At 43.9% G+C, this 15,150-nt stretch overlaps 1 protein-coding gene across 1 annotated transcript in view; it reads left to right on the top strand.

Moving 5' to 3' along the window:
- Positions 1 to 9,732, top strand: part of col6a1 (collagen, type VI, alpha 1) — a 99,572-nt gene extending 89,840 nt beyond the window's left edge. Inside the window, exons 33-35 of the mRNA XM_041200627.1 lie at positions 2,193 to 2,364; positions 2,507 to 2,536; positions 6,549 to 9,732. Coding sequence (XP_041056561.1) covers positions 2,193 to 2,364; positions 2,507 to 2,536; positions 6,549 to 7,150 — 804 coding nt within the window. The 3' untranslated portion in view covers positions 7,151 to 9,732. The remainder of the gene's footprint in view (positions 1 to 2,192; positions 2,365 to 2,506; positions 2,537 to 6,548) is intronic.
- Positions 9,733 to 15,150: the final 5,418 nt, after the last annotated feature.

The following is a 15,150-nucleotide window of genomic DNA, read 5'->3' as shown; positions in this document are numbered from 1 at the left end:
CCCCTACCTCCAAATGAGGGCAAAATGCCCATGGAGCCAGGAAGAAGTAATTCATTGGCCACTGAAGTAGCTCGATTAGACCCCCAGCAGGCAGCCCATGTGCCAGCTTTCCTGCCTCTGGTAGAAGACATGTTGGTGGGAAGCAGTTGGGCATGACACCTAACACCTACCTGCTCCATTTTACCAGCCTTCCCGCCTCCCAGCCTGTCCCCAAAGGACAACTAACGTCCGTATCTCCATAACCGCCACTAATCACGCAAGCCTCCAGGATCTCTAGCCCCTCCAATAATGGCCTCTTATGCATCCATTATTCTCTTTATCCCAATGGCAGCTGTCTCTTCAGTTGTTCACACCCGAAACTCTGGAATCACTTCCCTGAACCTTGCCACCGCTCAGTGCTCCTTAAAATCAACTTATTTGACTGAGCTTTTGGTCACCTGGCCTAATATCTCCTTATGTGGCTCAATGCTTGAGTGATGTTTCTGTGAAGCACTTTGGGACATTTTTAATATGTTAAAGGCACGATATAAAGGCAAGTTGTTAATGTTTTTTGAGTCTGTGTGTGCATCTGAAGGTACTTTGGGGAAAGAATGCTTAACACACCCAGCAAGAGCAAGTTGTATTCATACATCTTTAACATAGAAAAACATCCCGCAGGTGAGCACCTGGTCATGAAAGCAAGTTGAGACGAATGAAGAGATATTAGGAAGGGTGACTAAAAGCTTGATCAAAGCTGTGAGATTTAAGGAGGGTCTTAAAGGAGAGAGAGGAGGAGAGATTTAGGAAGAGGCTTCCACACTATGGGACCTGAATGACTGAAGACACCGCCACCAATGGTGGTAGGGGTAAGTGAGGGAACATGCAGAAAAGTCCAGACTCAGAAGTGGAGAGACCTGGAGTAGCCAATCTGATATTTCTTTGATCCATTATCGGAGCACTAGCCCATTTAAAATAGACCACACAATGTTTCCATTAAACTAGTGAACAGAAGATTGCCAGACAAACGGGTTAAGTGTTGGTTCATTAACATTGCCATATTAATTTCTAGCTTCAGCTGAGAGCTGAATCTGACTCAGCTGTATTGCACTGTCTAGCTGAATAGATCCCTCACCACTCCACTCACTCTCTGGACTCACACATGAAGAAGGCTCACTTCAGTGAAGCAGTGGATGGTTGCTAAATGTGTAGGCTGTTTCCACTCTATTAGGAGAGGGGAGGTGAAGAATATTGTGAATCTTCATTTGACCATGAGCTGAGCTTCAAGCCCCTTCTGTCCAATTCATATTTTTAAAATTTCTACCTGCATAACAAGGCTTGCCTCATCAACATCTTTCACCTCAAGGATTCTCCAATGCTCTCCTTATTGTCTTCCTGGACTCATCTCTACAAAAAACTGATCCAAAACTCTGCCTGCTGCCTTATGCTAAGTCCTCCTTGCTATCAGCCCTGTATACCCCACTTTTTCTTGTCTTCATGCTGTCCAATGTTTTGGTTTCACAATCCTCTGTATTTTTGCCACTGCTTTAGCCATCCATGCTGCGGTTACCTCCAGACTATTCCAAAGCGCTCTCAGCTGAGTTCCCATCTCCCACCCTCCATAAACTTCAGCTCACCCAAACCTATACTGCCCGTATCCTGACTCTCACCAAGTCCTGTACACCCATTCCCTCCCGGTCTGGGAATGCCTCGAATTTAACTTCCAGTCCTACAAGCCTTCGAGATCCCTGCACTTCTCCAACCCTGACCTCTTGTATATCCCCAATATCCTTTGTCCTTTCTGTGGAGGCCAGGCATTCAATTGTCTAGGTCCTAAGCTCAGGAATTCCCTCCCTAAACCTCTCCACCACTCTCACCTCCTTTATAGTGTTCCTTAAATTCTACCATTTTGATCAGGCTTTTGGTCAGCTGCCCTCTATGTCCTTAAGTGGCTCAGTGTCAAATTGCGTCTGATAGCTCCTTGGGAGCTTTTATTACAATGCAAGTTGTTTTCTGTTTGGCAATCCTTTCTTTGTTATATCCCACCATATTTCTGCATCCTTCTCTAACCCTACATTCAACTGCCCATCTGGCTCCAGTCAACTCTGCATCTCCCCTGCTCAACTGTTCTAGCAAACTGTCCTGCTCTGTCTCCCTTCCTAAAGCCACTTTGCCTTCTTGTCTAGGCCACTTATTCACTCCTTGGTGTGTTCCAGGTTGTCTCAGTTGGTGTGAGTGATATTTTCCAGAATGCACCAGCCTCTGAAAGCCTAAAGCAGATTGCTTGCGAAACGTCTTCAAATCCTGGGTTAAGCTTGCATCGAGACACCTTCATGGAGCTGCTGGAGGATGCCTTCCTTGAAAATGTAACTCAATTCATCTGCAAAGGTAAGCCACAGGGCAGCACAGCACTTTCTGATACCCAAGGCCTTCCCTTAAGAGGCTGAACTTGTTTTATTGGGTTTTTAACAAAGTGCAATCATTAATGTACATTTTGTCTTTTCATTAACATTTGTGTTTACTCTTACAGAAAAGAATTGCCCAGACTATTCTTGCCCCAGTAAGTATCCTTTGAATGTGTTTCATTATAAATTAAGGTCAAAGACTGTGATTTTAAAGTGAGGGGTGGGGTCAGCCCAGCTGGAGAGTTAGAGGATATGGAGGCCTTGTGGACCTTAATGGTAATGGATTTAGTCTACTTGAGCAGGAGGTACAGCCAAAGGTCTGTGCAAATGGTTCCCAAATAGATTCTGTGGCTATAAGAGCAGGTCAGATACTGGGAATTCTTCAGTGAGTTACTCTGCTCCCAACTCCCCAAAGTCTGCCCACCACTGATAAGGCACAAGGAGTGTGATGGAATACTCTCCACTTGCCTGGATGAGTGCAGCCCCCACAACACTCTAGGAAGCTTGATACCATCCAGGTCAAAGTCCACTTAATTGGCACCCCATCCACAAACATTCACCAATGACGCACAGTGGCAGCAGGGTATACCATCCACAAAATGCACTGCAGCAACTCACCAAGACTCCTTCGACAGCACCTTCCAAACCTGTGACCTCTACCACCTAGAAGGACAAGGGCAGCAGGTGCATGGGAACACCACCACCTGCAAGCTTACCTCCAAGTCACACACCATCCTGATTTGGAACTATTTCACCATTCCTTCACTGTCATTGGGTCAAAATCCTGGAATTCCCTCCATAACAGCACTGTGGGTGTACCTACACCACATAGATTGCAGCGGTTCAAGAAGGCAGCTTACCACCATCTTCTCAAGGGCAACTAGGGGGGCAGCAAATGCTGGCCCAGCCAACGATGCTCACATCCTATGAAGGGAATAGTTTTAAAAACCCGGGGAAGAGTCTAGTGTCGATTGTGGGGATATGGGTTGCCTTGAAGGGGAGGGGGTGTTTCACCATGATCAAGGAAAGCCAGAGCTGGGAAGAACCACAAACTCCTCTTGGAGCCTGGGGTTGGGGAGGTGGGTGGGGGGGTTGGGTGGGGGTGGTGGTTGGGGTGGGGGGGGTGCGATACTCCGGCCCCTGCTGGCTCTCAAGGAGTTCTCTCACAAGTCACTTTCTTAAGAAGCATACCTCAGCCTCAAGTGGCCAGTTGGCTCATCCCGCCTTGTTTTGGCTATCGTGGGTTACACCAGGTGGGCCTCCCACCGACTCGCACAGCACAATCGATGCGGCAATGGAGCCCTATATAGTGCAGTGAGGGCTGGAACTCTGGAACCAATGCAGACATGGTCAGATTCTGCAGTGAAGGCTCTTCTAGACATTGAGCTGAGCAGTTTGAATGGCTTTGCTGATCTGAAACCGTTTTGCAGTCTTGGCAACTAATTACTTTCCTCTCAACTGTGGAGTGTGGACTCGATGTAATTTTCATTGACTGCACTAAACCAATTTAGTGTGATTTCTTTTGTACACAATAAGGTAATTCTCCATTGACATTTTACCTGAGTTTTGGTATCAAGTTCTGCGATTGCGGCCGGACCACCAGTTAAGGCCCGCCCAGCGTGAAACACAAGCGGTAGCGTTCAGTGCTGCCTGGGTAAGGGGGGGGCGGAGGGTGAGCGGGGAAAATCCGCTCATGCACAGTGCTGCTTCAGGGAGATGAAAAGTTTTAAAAATTAGAAATAAAGTCACATGAGTAGGAACAGGTTGTAAATTAAATTTAAAAAATTTAATCTTATTTTTATTTGTTGCCAGAAACCTCATCCGGCCTGTGGATGAGGTTTCCAAAAAAATACAAAGGCCGCGCTTGGCCTTTCTGCCTGCCTGCCAACCGAAAGGTTGGATGGGCAGCAAAAAAAATTTAAGTTAACTAATACTTTAATGGCCTTAATAGGCCTTCTAACTGTTAGCAGGCACTCAGCCAATTCCTGCACGCGCCTATAGGCCAAACTATTGCGTGTTGACATCGGGATGCTCGCCCAGCAGCATTGTGCATCATTTCACACTCAGGCGGGTCAGCTGTGTGTCCGCCCATGAAGGTGAAAATTCTGCCCATAATATCTTCCAAAGATGTTAGCATAATGGTAATGTAATTGGAGTAGTAGTCCAGAGGCCCTGACTAATGCGCGAGTCATGGGTATGGATTTAACACTCCCCCCACCAATGAGTTTGAAAGATGGGGGGCACATTAAATCCAGCAGATGGCCTAATCGCTACCTACCACCCGCTCCTGCCCCCACTACAATTATATCAGCAGTGGGATGGCAGCCTGCCCACCAGAGAGCCAATTGAGGCCCTGAAGTGGGCAATTAATGCCCATTTAAAGGCCTCACCCTGTACCCACTGACCATGCCAAGCAGCCAGGCTGGCACGTTTCCCTGCACAAGCTGGTGGTGGGCAGGTGGTGTCCTTTACCCTGGGCGATTTGGAGGGTTCTCCCCAAGACGTAAACCCCTGCCAGGTTGTTCGCCTGCCATGGCCTGTCAAACTCTGGCCCCAATTCCCCCTTCGCCAACCTCCTAGAGACTAACAAAGTTCCAATCCAGTGCAGCTCACCTCTTTGCCTAAGTGTAGTATTGGCAGTGGCCACCACCCCTGCTGGCACTACCGGTACATTGAGAGCTGCCAGCCAATCAGAGGCCGGCAGCTCTCTGAAACGGGACTTCCTGTCCCTGAGGGCCGTAAACTTCACCCCAGCCATTTAGCAGCCTCTAAATAACTGTGAAGCAGGCCATTCTTCCCCTGAGCAGGCTCCTGCCTAATTTTTTTAACCAAGGAGAGTCGAAATGCCAAATTCTGGTCTCACTAAAATGACCATGAAACTGTCAGATTGTTCAAAAAATCCAATTCGTTCACTCATGTCCTTTAGGGAAGGAAATCTGTCCTTACCTGGTCTGGCCTACATGTGACCCACAGCGATGTGGTTAACTCTTAACTGCCCTACAGAAAGCATTGTGGCTGTGTCTGCACTACCTGGACTTCAGTGGTTCAAGAAAGCAGATGAACACCATCTTTCAAGGGCAATTAAGAGTGACAATAAGTGCTGCTCTAGCCAGCGATGCCGATATTCCAAGAACGAATAAAGAAAACACTTACCAAAGACAGTGCCCAGTTAAACTTCTGATCCATTAACCCTCTTGCAGCATGAAATGTGTTTGCGTCTGTATGTAGTTGAGGTGATAGGCTTCAATACAGAGTCTTATGTTTTAAAGATCAATCGCTCCAATCTGGTTGTCAAAGCATTTCTTTCCCAAACGTAGCATTATCCACAAGGTCAGTCATCAGCAAAAGACAAAGCACTAATATCAGGTTACTATCTTTCGAACACATCTTTTGTATTCGTGAATTTAGCAGGTCTCTTTGGTTAATCACATTCATTTTTAACTTGAGTATTACTGAAAAAGAGACATGCTGTCGAAACATGGGCTATAATAGCTCCCTGGCGCATTCTCCATGGAAACACCTTGGCCAATCAGAGTTGACTTGCCAACCAATCAGCACCCTTTTCTCATGCATTATACTGTTGACAGCTGCTAATGCATTCACACTGGTGTTTCAAATGAAGATTGTTCCCTGCTTCTCTTTGCAACATCCAAACTTGACTATTCTAGTGCCCCCTGGCTGGCCTCCCACTTTGCATCCTCCATGAACTGGAGCTCATCCAAAACTCTGATAATATTGTACGGCCAAAGTTACAAGTTTCACGTCCAACTGGAGGGTAGCCTTCCCCAGCATCTGGCAAAAACATGTCTACTTTACAAAACCCAACTTTAAAAAAAACAACCTTCATGCTGTTGCTCCCCACCATATTTCCTGTCTTTTACGGTAACAGTTTGCATCTACATAGTGCCTTTAGCATTGTAAAATGACACAAGATATTATCAAAGAGCAATATCAATGTCTGGGCATGTGCAGGAGGCCAGGATTGGAGGAGTGCAAAGGTTCCAGAGAGTTGTAGAAACTGAGTGACCTCAGATTTGTAGATCAGACTGCTAAGACACATGGGCGTGGGCAGTAACTTGGAGGTCGGACGATTCAATGCCCATTAAATGGCCATAGACTTGTTTTGTCCATTGCTGAAAGCATTAACAGTGGTTGTTTTCTCTGCAGTTCAATTCAACGTGTCAACAGACATCACCTTTGTAGTTGACAGTTCCACCAGCGTAGGGAGCAAGAACTTTGAGACCACCAAGACTTTCGTTAAGCGGCTGGCAGAGCGGTTCCTAGAGGCCAAGGTCAAACCTGGCGCCTCGGTGCGCCTCGCCCTGATGCAGTACAGCAAAAACCAGGTCCTAGAGGCGCAATTCTCTGATAACTACAGTGATGTTGCAGAGAGGATTGAGCAGATGGAGTTCATGAATGATGCGACGGATGTTGCAGCTGCCCTGAGTCGCGTGATTGCAAACTACCAGACCAACAGCCAGAATGCCAACAGGAAGATCCTCATGTTCAGTGATGGCAGATCCCAGGGAGATCTGGTGCACACCATAGAACAGCAGGCGCAAGCAGCAAAAGTGGCTAATGTGGACGTGTATGTCATTGCTGTAGGTGACCAGGTTCACGAAAACAATCTGCGGGCTTTGGTAGCTGGCAAGGCAATTGACTATGATATAGATCACGGCGCTCGCCATCTCTTCCGGGTGAAGGACTACCCCACCCTTTTGAAAGGTGTATTTTACCAAACGATTAGCAAACAAATGTCTCTTAAATAACAGTGAAGAAATTCTTAAGCCCTCTAAACTCTTCTATTTTATGCATTTTGATAAAGTGGTTACTATCTTTGGGAATTTGCTCTCTTAGGATTTGTATTTACTTTACAAAGAGAATTTGCTTTCTAGAATTCTACATCCCCTACCACTGTCTACTTACCATTCAAGATTTCACCCACGTGTACTCCTCTTGCCCTTATAGGCCCCATACCCCCATCTATTCTCTTCTGACTGGGAGTGTGGGTAGACCTTGCCTTTTCATTGTGGCTCCATGCACAGCCAGCAAAAAGCATACTTTCCCTAAGTTAAGGTGAGTCAAGGCGGTTTTCTCTGCATGTTCCACTTAGTACTCAAAAGAGCTGCCTTTGTATTGCTTAGAAATAACCACGAGGATAGAAATTGCCCGTTGTTACAACCATTTTCTGGGCCTAACACCTTTTCCGAAGGTGAACTGACCAATTTTGTAGTACAATTTGAAGGCCTGGAAAATGCCACATTGGTTTGGGCTGATTTTCCTGCTTCTGGGAGCTAAAGTGGGTGTTCATCCCTTTGCATGTGCCAATGAGGAAGGGCCTAAGGCATGTTTTAGAACTTTGCTGCACAGAGCCCTTGAGCATTGGGCCTGCTCGGCTCAAGTTCTCTTGGCATAGATGGGAACGCGTAAATGGCTGTCACCGAAAAGGTAAGTTCACAGCGCTCTTGCCGGTCACAATTGGTAGCCCCCACCCCATTATCCTACCCCCACCACGTGGCTTACCTGAGGGTAGCTGCTGGTGAGGCATTTTGCCTGCACAGTGGCAAACAGCCTCTAGAGGCATGACAGGCCTGAGGCCCAATTATGGTGGGGCCATGGGGCCTCCCAGCCTGTCTTGCTCCTGATGTGTTCCTGTGCCTCGATTCAACCTCTAAATAATTGCTATGCCCTTGTTGAGTGCATGTGAAGCAGATCAGAAGACCTACCTTGCTAAACACAGCTGCAACTTTTAGAAAAACCATTTCATTCTTGGCTATTCACTCCCTTTTGCTGCCTTTGTTGGGGCTGAAATGAAAGAAGCGGGACTCAATAGTGAATTCTATTCCCAGCTGGCCCCATACTCATTGGTATCCCTTGATAAAGTATTCTGTGCATATCATAATAGTTGGAGTGAATTCCTTTGAGCAATTCCTTCTAAAATTCCACTACAGCATGTAGTCAACTGTTAACTTACAGAATGGGCCAATAGCACTGCACTGACACCTGTCATACAAAATAAGCATCCCAACAGTTATTCCACTAGATCACTGTGGATCTGCATTGTACTGCAGCCTTGTGACAAAACACTGTTTGAAAATGTTCCCGTGACGTCCATAAAATTCAACCCAAGCCTTGGACTGCATTTGAGGACATTAATGGTCAGATTTTCCACCAGCCAGTGAGTGCAGGTCATGTGATTCATAAGTTCAGGCCACAGGACCTTAAGGCTATTTGTGCTTTATTGGCTGCAGAACTCAAAGCTTTGAATAAGGAAGTTGGAAGGACATTTTGTAATTAAGCAATTAGTTGTTTATAGCCCAGCTAAATATTTAAAATGTCAGTACCCAACAGACAGTACAATTGCAGTTTAACTCATCCTCCTAAAATGATTCTTGTTGATAATGAATTGGAATTAAACATTTGAGAGAAACAGACTGACTCTGCTTTGTTTATGTGCAATAATACCTGCTGTTTATGTCCAGATGTGGAATAAGCACCAGGAAAGGCCATTAAAACAGGGAGTTATGGATGAGGTCAAGGGAAAATTGGATGTCTATAAATGGGAATCGAGAGCCAATTGGATGCCCTTCTGAGGGGAGAAGGGATTGAAGTATACAATGCAAAGGGGGCTCGTTGGTGTTGATTTACAGAAAGGGGACAGGCTTTTTGGGTCTGGCAATAATTTCCACATGTTCTTGTATTAATGTGCTTCAGAACCAAAAGTTTGACAGATCTTGCCATTGCTTCTGTAAAGTAGGTACAGATTTGCGTGGTGCCATCACTATTGCATAGTACATGGCTGTGATCGTTTCCTCACCCCCTATGGTTTGCTGTGAAAGATCGTGATCGAAAATGCCTTTACCGAAAGAAAGCGTTACTCAGTAGATTATTTAAGATTTCTGTACTATGAAGATAAGGGATGACAAAAAATGGATTCTTGGTGGACGTTTTATAACATAGGGAATGATTCTAGGAGAATGTTTCGGAAGCTGCATTCATGCTGAGACTTAATACCATTCAACTTTTTCTTTCAATGTATAAACTGTGTTATGATCAACAAGTAACCATTTTGAATGTAAATAAAAAAGTTACTTTAAAGTAATCTTATACTGGTGCTACAAGCATAGAGGGTGATCTAGAAGAAACGTACAACACAAGTCATTTTTCGGACCGTGTGAGAGATAAAAATTTGCTTTAATCTATTTGTATTTTGCAGAACACATTTTGTACTTGTAAAATATAGACGTTTTTTAATTGATCTGTACCATGTTTGCAGTTGCATTTGTAATGACACAGGGTCATATATGGATTAGGTCATCAGTACTTAATAAAAGGTTTTCACGTTCACGAATATTACTGTCTGGCAATTCCCTTTGGATGTTTAAATTTCTCCTTGTGCTTTACTAAACACATGAATCTTATAATATTGTAATATTGTTGGTATTAGGTTAATGGGGCAACCCTTTGTGTTAAATTCTTTAGTGTTGTGTACTGCAATGTAAGACTAACATGCTCAACTGCGGGCAACCACTATTGAACAACTTTATTTACACCTCCCCAACAGAAAGGGCAGCTCTTATACTACACTCCCTCCCCACTAATTTAAAAAAAAACCTTAACGTTAAAATGAAACATAGTACATGTACATAATCTCCCAGAATACAATATGACTAACCCAATATCAACAATGCATGAAATTTAAAAGGTTGAGTTACATACTTGTTTTTACTATAAACACAGCCAAAACATATAAAACCAGAGTCATTTTCATGTTAAAAAAAAAAATCCTTAACATCAGTATGTGTTCAACAAAAAAATCATCATTTGACAAGAAATATTGAAAAGTTTTTTCTTCTTCCTTCATACTTTCAATTAACCTATGTGGCGTCTTTCTCTTTCTGCCTAGGTATCTCTTTCCATTTTCATTAGTTTGACTCTGCTCTCTCAACATCTGTGTCTAACCTGAACTTTGCCTTTGACTACATCCGCCACTTAATGATTTGTCTTAATTAAAGAACACGACTCATTTTGCTCTACAGATGGATTCTGTGTTACTGGTAAACTTTCAAGCTCAAATTTTAGCATGGCTGGAAAGGCTTTGGCCTTAGGCAAAACAGCACTAGAGCCTGGAATATGGAAGTCCAAATCCGTATCCGGCACTCACCATTTTTCCAGGCATGGGGGAAGTAATTTTGGTCACCCAAGTTTTTGAAACACGACTCTTGGGCTTTACGATTTGATTGACAGGTCGAAACCTACTGCAGTTATTTGGAGAAGCCAGGTACCCTTTCGGAGAGGTCAAGTACCCCTTTCGGAGAGGTCAGTTAGCCCTTTGAGATTGTTAAGAGTAGACATGAATGTGCGTAAAAAGTGAATAAGGCCTATGGATCTGTCAAGCTTTTTAAATCACCTGTCCTTTAAATTTTGAATAAAACAGCCAGCCTGCAGCTGAAAAAAATCAGTACTTGCAATTTCAATCAATGTTTATTAACATAAGTCTGAGTGCTATCATTATAGCATTATTCCGGCTTGATTGCTTCCACAATCTATCATTATCACAGTGAGGGGCTTGTAAGTTCAATTTGATTTACAGCTCTAAGTGGTTATGAAGAGATGAGGTGCCTTTGATATGGGGCTATGAATGCAAATTTTGTTTTGTCAGGGCTTAAGTGATTGACAGGATTTAAATGTATTGAATGCACTTTTATCAATTATGGTTTTTTAATATAATGAAGTCTGTAATAGATACTTAGAATGTATTTTATTTCATCTTAGCAAGGCTCCTGAGGTCTGCCAATGGTGGTTATTGGGTGAGTTGGCATGGAGGGTGTAAGGGGAAAAGGGTAGCAGTTGGGGGCCGTGGATTTGCATGAATTAGCACTAAGTTGGTATAGGGACTATAAAGGGCCATGGGGATGAGTGGGGTTATGGGTTGGCATGTAGGGTATGATGAGCCATGGATGTGGGTAGAGGAGTATATTGACATGGAGGTTTTGAGAGGCCATGGGGTTGGGTGGGGGGCATGAGTTGACCTGAATGGAACATGGGGAGTGTGTGGGAGGTGAAAGGGTGTGAGGGATAGAGAGCTGTTTTTTGTTGTACTGTTATAATAATTGGGGCAAAGTCCCAGAGCACCAAGGTGGGCCTTGTTAACCATCTTGCCTCTGTATTTGGCAGCCCATGTGGGTGCCGTTTCAGTACAGTTTCCAGGGGCAGTAGGGCTGGCTGCAGTTGGAACCCACTCTCCTGGAATGAAAATCCAGTGGGTCCAAGCAGTTTATCCTTAGTCAGGTTTGTAGAGTCGAGAAATTTCTCAACTCTGATTCAGGAGTGAAAAGTTAGGCTTCACTTTCGTTGTAACTATCACTTTCTGACTTTCACTGGGGACTGTTGGGGAAATTTGGAATATAGGAGGCTTCTCATGCTTTCCCTTTGTCAGAATTCCTCTTTCAAGTAAATGATCTCCATTTAACAGACTGACAATCTTTACTAGATAAGTGGATGCATCTAGTCTTTTTCCAACAACTCCAGTCACACGCTTATCTTTAACACCTCAGTGGTTCTGCACCATAACTTTCTACCAAACACTGGATTCTCTAAGTTTCATGCATCATGACTTACCTTCACTTTGTCTTGCTTTTCTCTTACTTTGCCATTGGCATCAGGCTTAAGCAAACTAAACCTTTGTCCTAGGAGCATGTTTAAACATTAACTCATAGGGTGAGCAACCTGCTGTAGTTTGTTAGTTAATTGTATAAGAGAAAATTGTCCAGCCTGTGTCAAAGAAAAATGTGGAAATTATTGCCCAGCTTGTCACCTAGCAAATACCTCTGCAGAGACCTCTTCACAACCTGTACACTTACTTCTGCAACACCATTCAATGCTGAGTGATATGGTGGTACTACAGTACGTTTGAGTCCATTCTTACTCAGAAATATTTCATTCTCTTCTGACAAACTGTGGACGATTATCTGACGCTAACACCTCGGGCCCAACTGAATTTTACATTCAGCATGCAGGGGCGGGCCCAACAGGCCGGAACGTACAATGACAGGTGATGACATCGGGTGTGCATCCTGATGGAATTGGGCTGTTTCGTTCAGCGGGCGCGCGTTGGAGTTGGCTGCGCACCCGCCCATAACTGATAGGCCTATTAAGGCGGGTCATGAATTAATTAATGTAATTGTCTATGCTGCCCGTCTGACCTTAAGGTTGGTGGGCAGGCGCCTTCACATTTTTTTTAGGAAACATCATCCACGAGCGGGATGAGGTTTCCTGAAGCTTTTACCATTTAAATAAAAAAAAATTCTCTGAAATATAAAAATGTGTCCCACCTCATGTGACACAGTCACATGAGGGGATAGGTTTAATTAAATTTTCAAACACTTTATTCAATTATTTCAAATGTGTTTCAATCTCCCTGAGGCAGCATGTGTGAGAGAGAGTGCTGGCCCCATCTCTCCCTCCTTTCCCCCCGCCTCCACCCACCCCTTCCCCCGCAGCCACCTGCACAGGTAGCGCTGAGCGCGATGGCTCACACCTTATGCTGGGTGGCCCTTAATTGGCTCACCTGCATAAAATGGCAGCGTGGAGCAGATCGCAGGCAGCGGTCGGCTCCATGACCCCTCCCACCAAGCCCGCCCACCAGCTGAAAGATTCAGGCCATAGACTCCAACCCAAATACTCAAAACCTCAATAGTTTTGGAACTTGTGGTATTGGGCAGAGACTCAACGTTTATCCATTTGTTCTGGCTATCGACCAAAACAAGGTATCCTTTCGATTCCATTTCAAATAAATTGACTTGTACTCGTTCCCATGGTTTTGTGTGTTTGACCACGAAATGAATGGAACCGTGGACTATTTCTCATTCTGAGACACACTTCACAACTTTCACCAACTCTTCAATATCTCCGTCTACTTTTGGATGTCACAAATTACTTCTTGCGACTGCTTTCATACAGACTAATCCTGTGCTCTTGATGAAAATCCTCTAAAAATCTCTAAACCTTAGCAGAATGATGATCCTTTTAATCTTAAATAAGGGCAGTTATGAGGGCATGAAAGCGGAGCTAGCTAAAATGAACTGGCAAATGAGGTTCAGGGATATGTCAATAGAAGTTCAGTGGCAGACATTTAAAGGGATATTTCAGAATACACAGAATATATACATTCCAAAATATTCCAGGGGGAGGGCCCAACATCCATGGTTAACTGAAAAAGTTAAAGAAAGAATCAACCTTAAAAAAAAAAGCATATAATTACGCAAAGATGGGTGGCAGGTCAGAAGTTTGGAAAGAATATAAAGAACAGGAAAGAATGACAAAAATATTAATAAGGAGGGAAAAATTAAAGTATGAGAGAAAGCTAGCTAGTAATATAAAGATGGATAGTAAGAGTTTCTATAGATATTTAAATAAGGAAAGAGTTAACAAAGTGAGCATTGACCCTATAGAGAGAATGGCTGGGGAATTGATAATGGAAAGTGAGGAAATGGTGGATGAATTCAACAGGTATTTTGCTTCGGTCTTCACTATACAGGACACAAGTAACATCCCAGAAATAGCCGTAAATCAGGAAATGAAAGGGAGGGGGGAGCTCAGGGGGAAATTACAATCACCAGAGAAGTGGTACCGAGCAAACTGTTGGGGCTGCGGGCTGACAAATCCCCAGATTCAGATGGATTTCATCCTAAGGTCTTGAAAGAAGTGGCTAGTGAGATGGTTGATGGTTGATGGAATTTTCCAAAATTCCCTAGATTCGGGGAAGGTTCCATTAGGTGGAAAATAGCAAATATAACTCCATTATTCAAAAAGGGAGGGGGACAGAAAGCAGGAAACAACAGGCCAGTTAGCCTAACATCTGTTAGGGAAAATGTTAGAAGCTATTATTAGAGATATTATAGCAGGGCACTTAGAAAAATTCAAGGTAATCATGCAGAGTCAACATGGTTTTGTAAAAGGGAAATTATCCCCAAAAGGATCAGTTCTGGGGTCTCAACTATTTACAATTCATATAGATACTTGGATAAGGGATGGTGGCTAAATTTACTGACAACACAAAGATAGCCAGGGAAGTAAATTGTGAAGAGGAAGCAAGGAGGCTACAAAGTAACATGGGTTAAGTGACTGGGCAAAGATCTGGCAAATGGAGTACAATGTGGACAAATGTGAAAGCGTTCATTTTGGCAGGAAGGATAAAAAAAAAGCTTATTATCTAAATGGTGAGAGATTGCAGAGCTCTGAGATTCACAGGGAACTGGGTGTCCTAGTGCATGAATCACAAAAAGTTAGTATGCAGGACAGCAGGTAATTAGGAAAGCTAATAGAATGGTATTGTTTATTGTGAGGGGAATTGATTACAAAAGTAGGGAGGTTGTGCTTCAGTTGTACAGGACATTGGTGAGGCCACATCTGGCGTATCGTGTACAGTACTGGCCTCCTTTAAAGAAAGATGTAAATGCATTAGAAGCAGTTCAGAGAAGGTTTACTAGACTAATACCAGAAATGGACAGCCTGTCTTATGTGGAAAGGCTGGACAGGTTATGCTTGTAGCTACTGGAGTTTAGAAGAGTAAGAGGCAACTTAACTGAAGCATTTAAGATCCTGAGGGGTCTTAACAGGGTGGATATGGAGAGGATGTTTCCTCTTGTGGGAGAATCTAGAACTAGGGGTCACTGTTTAAAAATAAGGGGTCGCTCATTTAAGACAGAGATAAGGAGAAATTTTTTCTGAGGGTCTTGAGTCTTTAGAACTCTCCTCAAAAGGTGGT

Source organism: Carcharodon carcharias, chromosome 12, assembly GCF_017639515.1.
Source record: "Carcharodon carcharias isolate sCarCar2 chromosome 12, sCarCar2.pri, whole genome shotgun sequence".
Lineage (NCBI taxonomy): Eukaryota > Metazoa > Chordata > Chondrichthyes > Lamniformes > Lamnidae > Carcharodon > Carcharodon carcharias.
The sequence above is the reverse complement of the archived record's forward strand: the minus strand, read 5'-3'. Positions and strand labels throughout refer to the sequence as shown.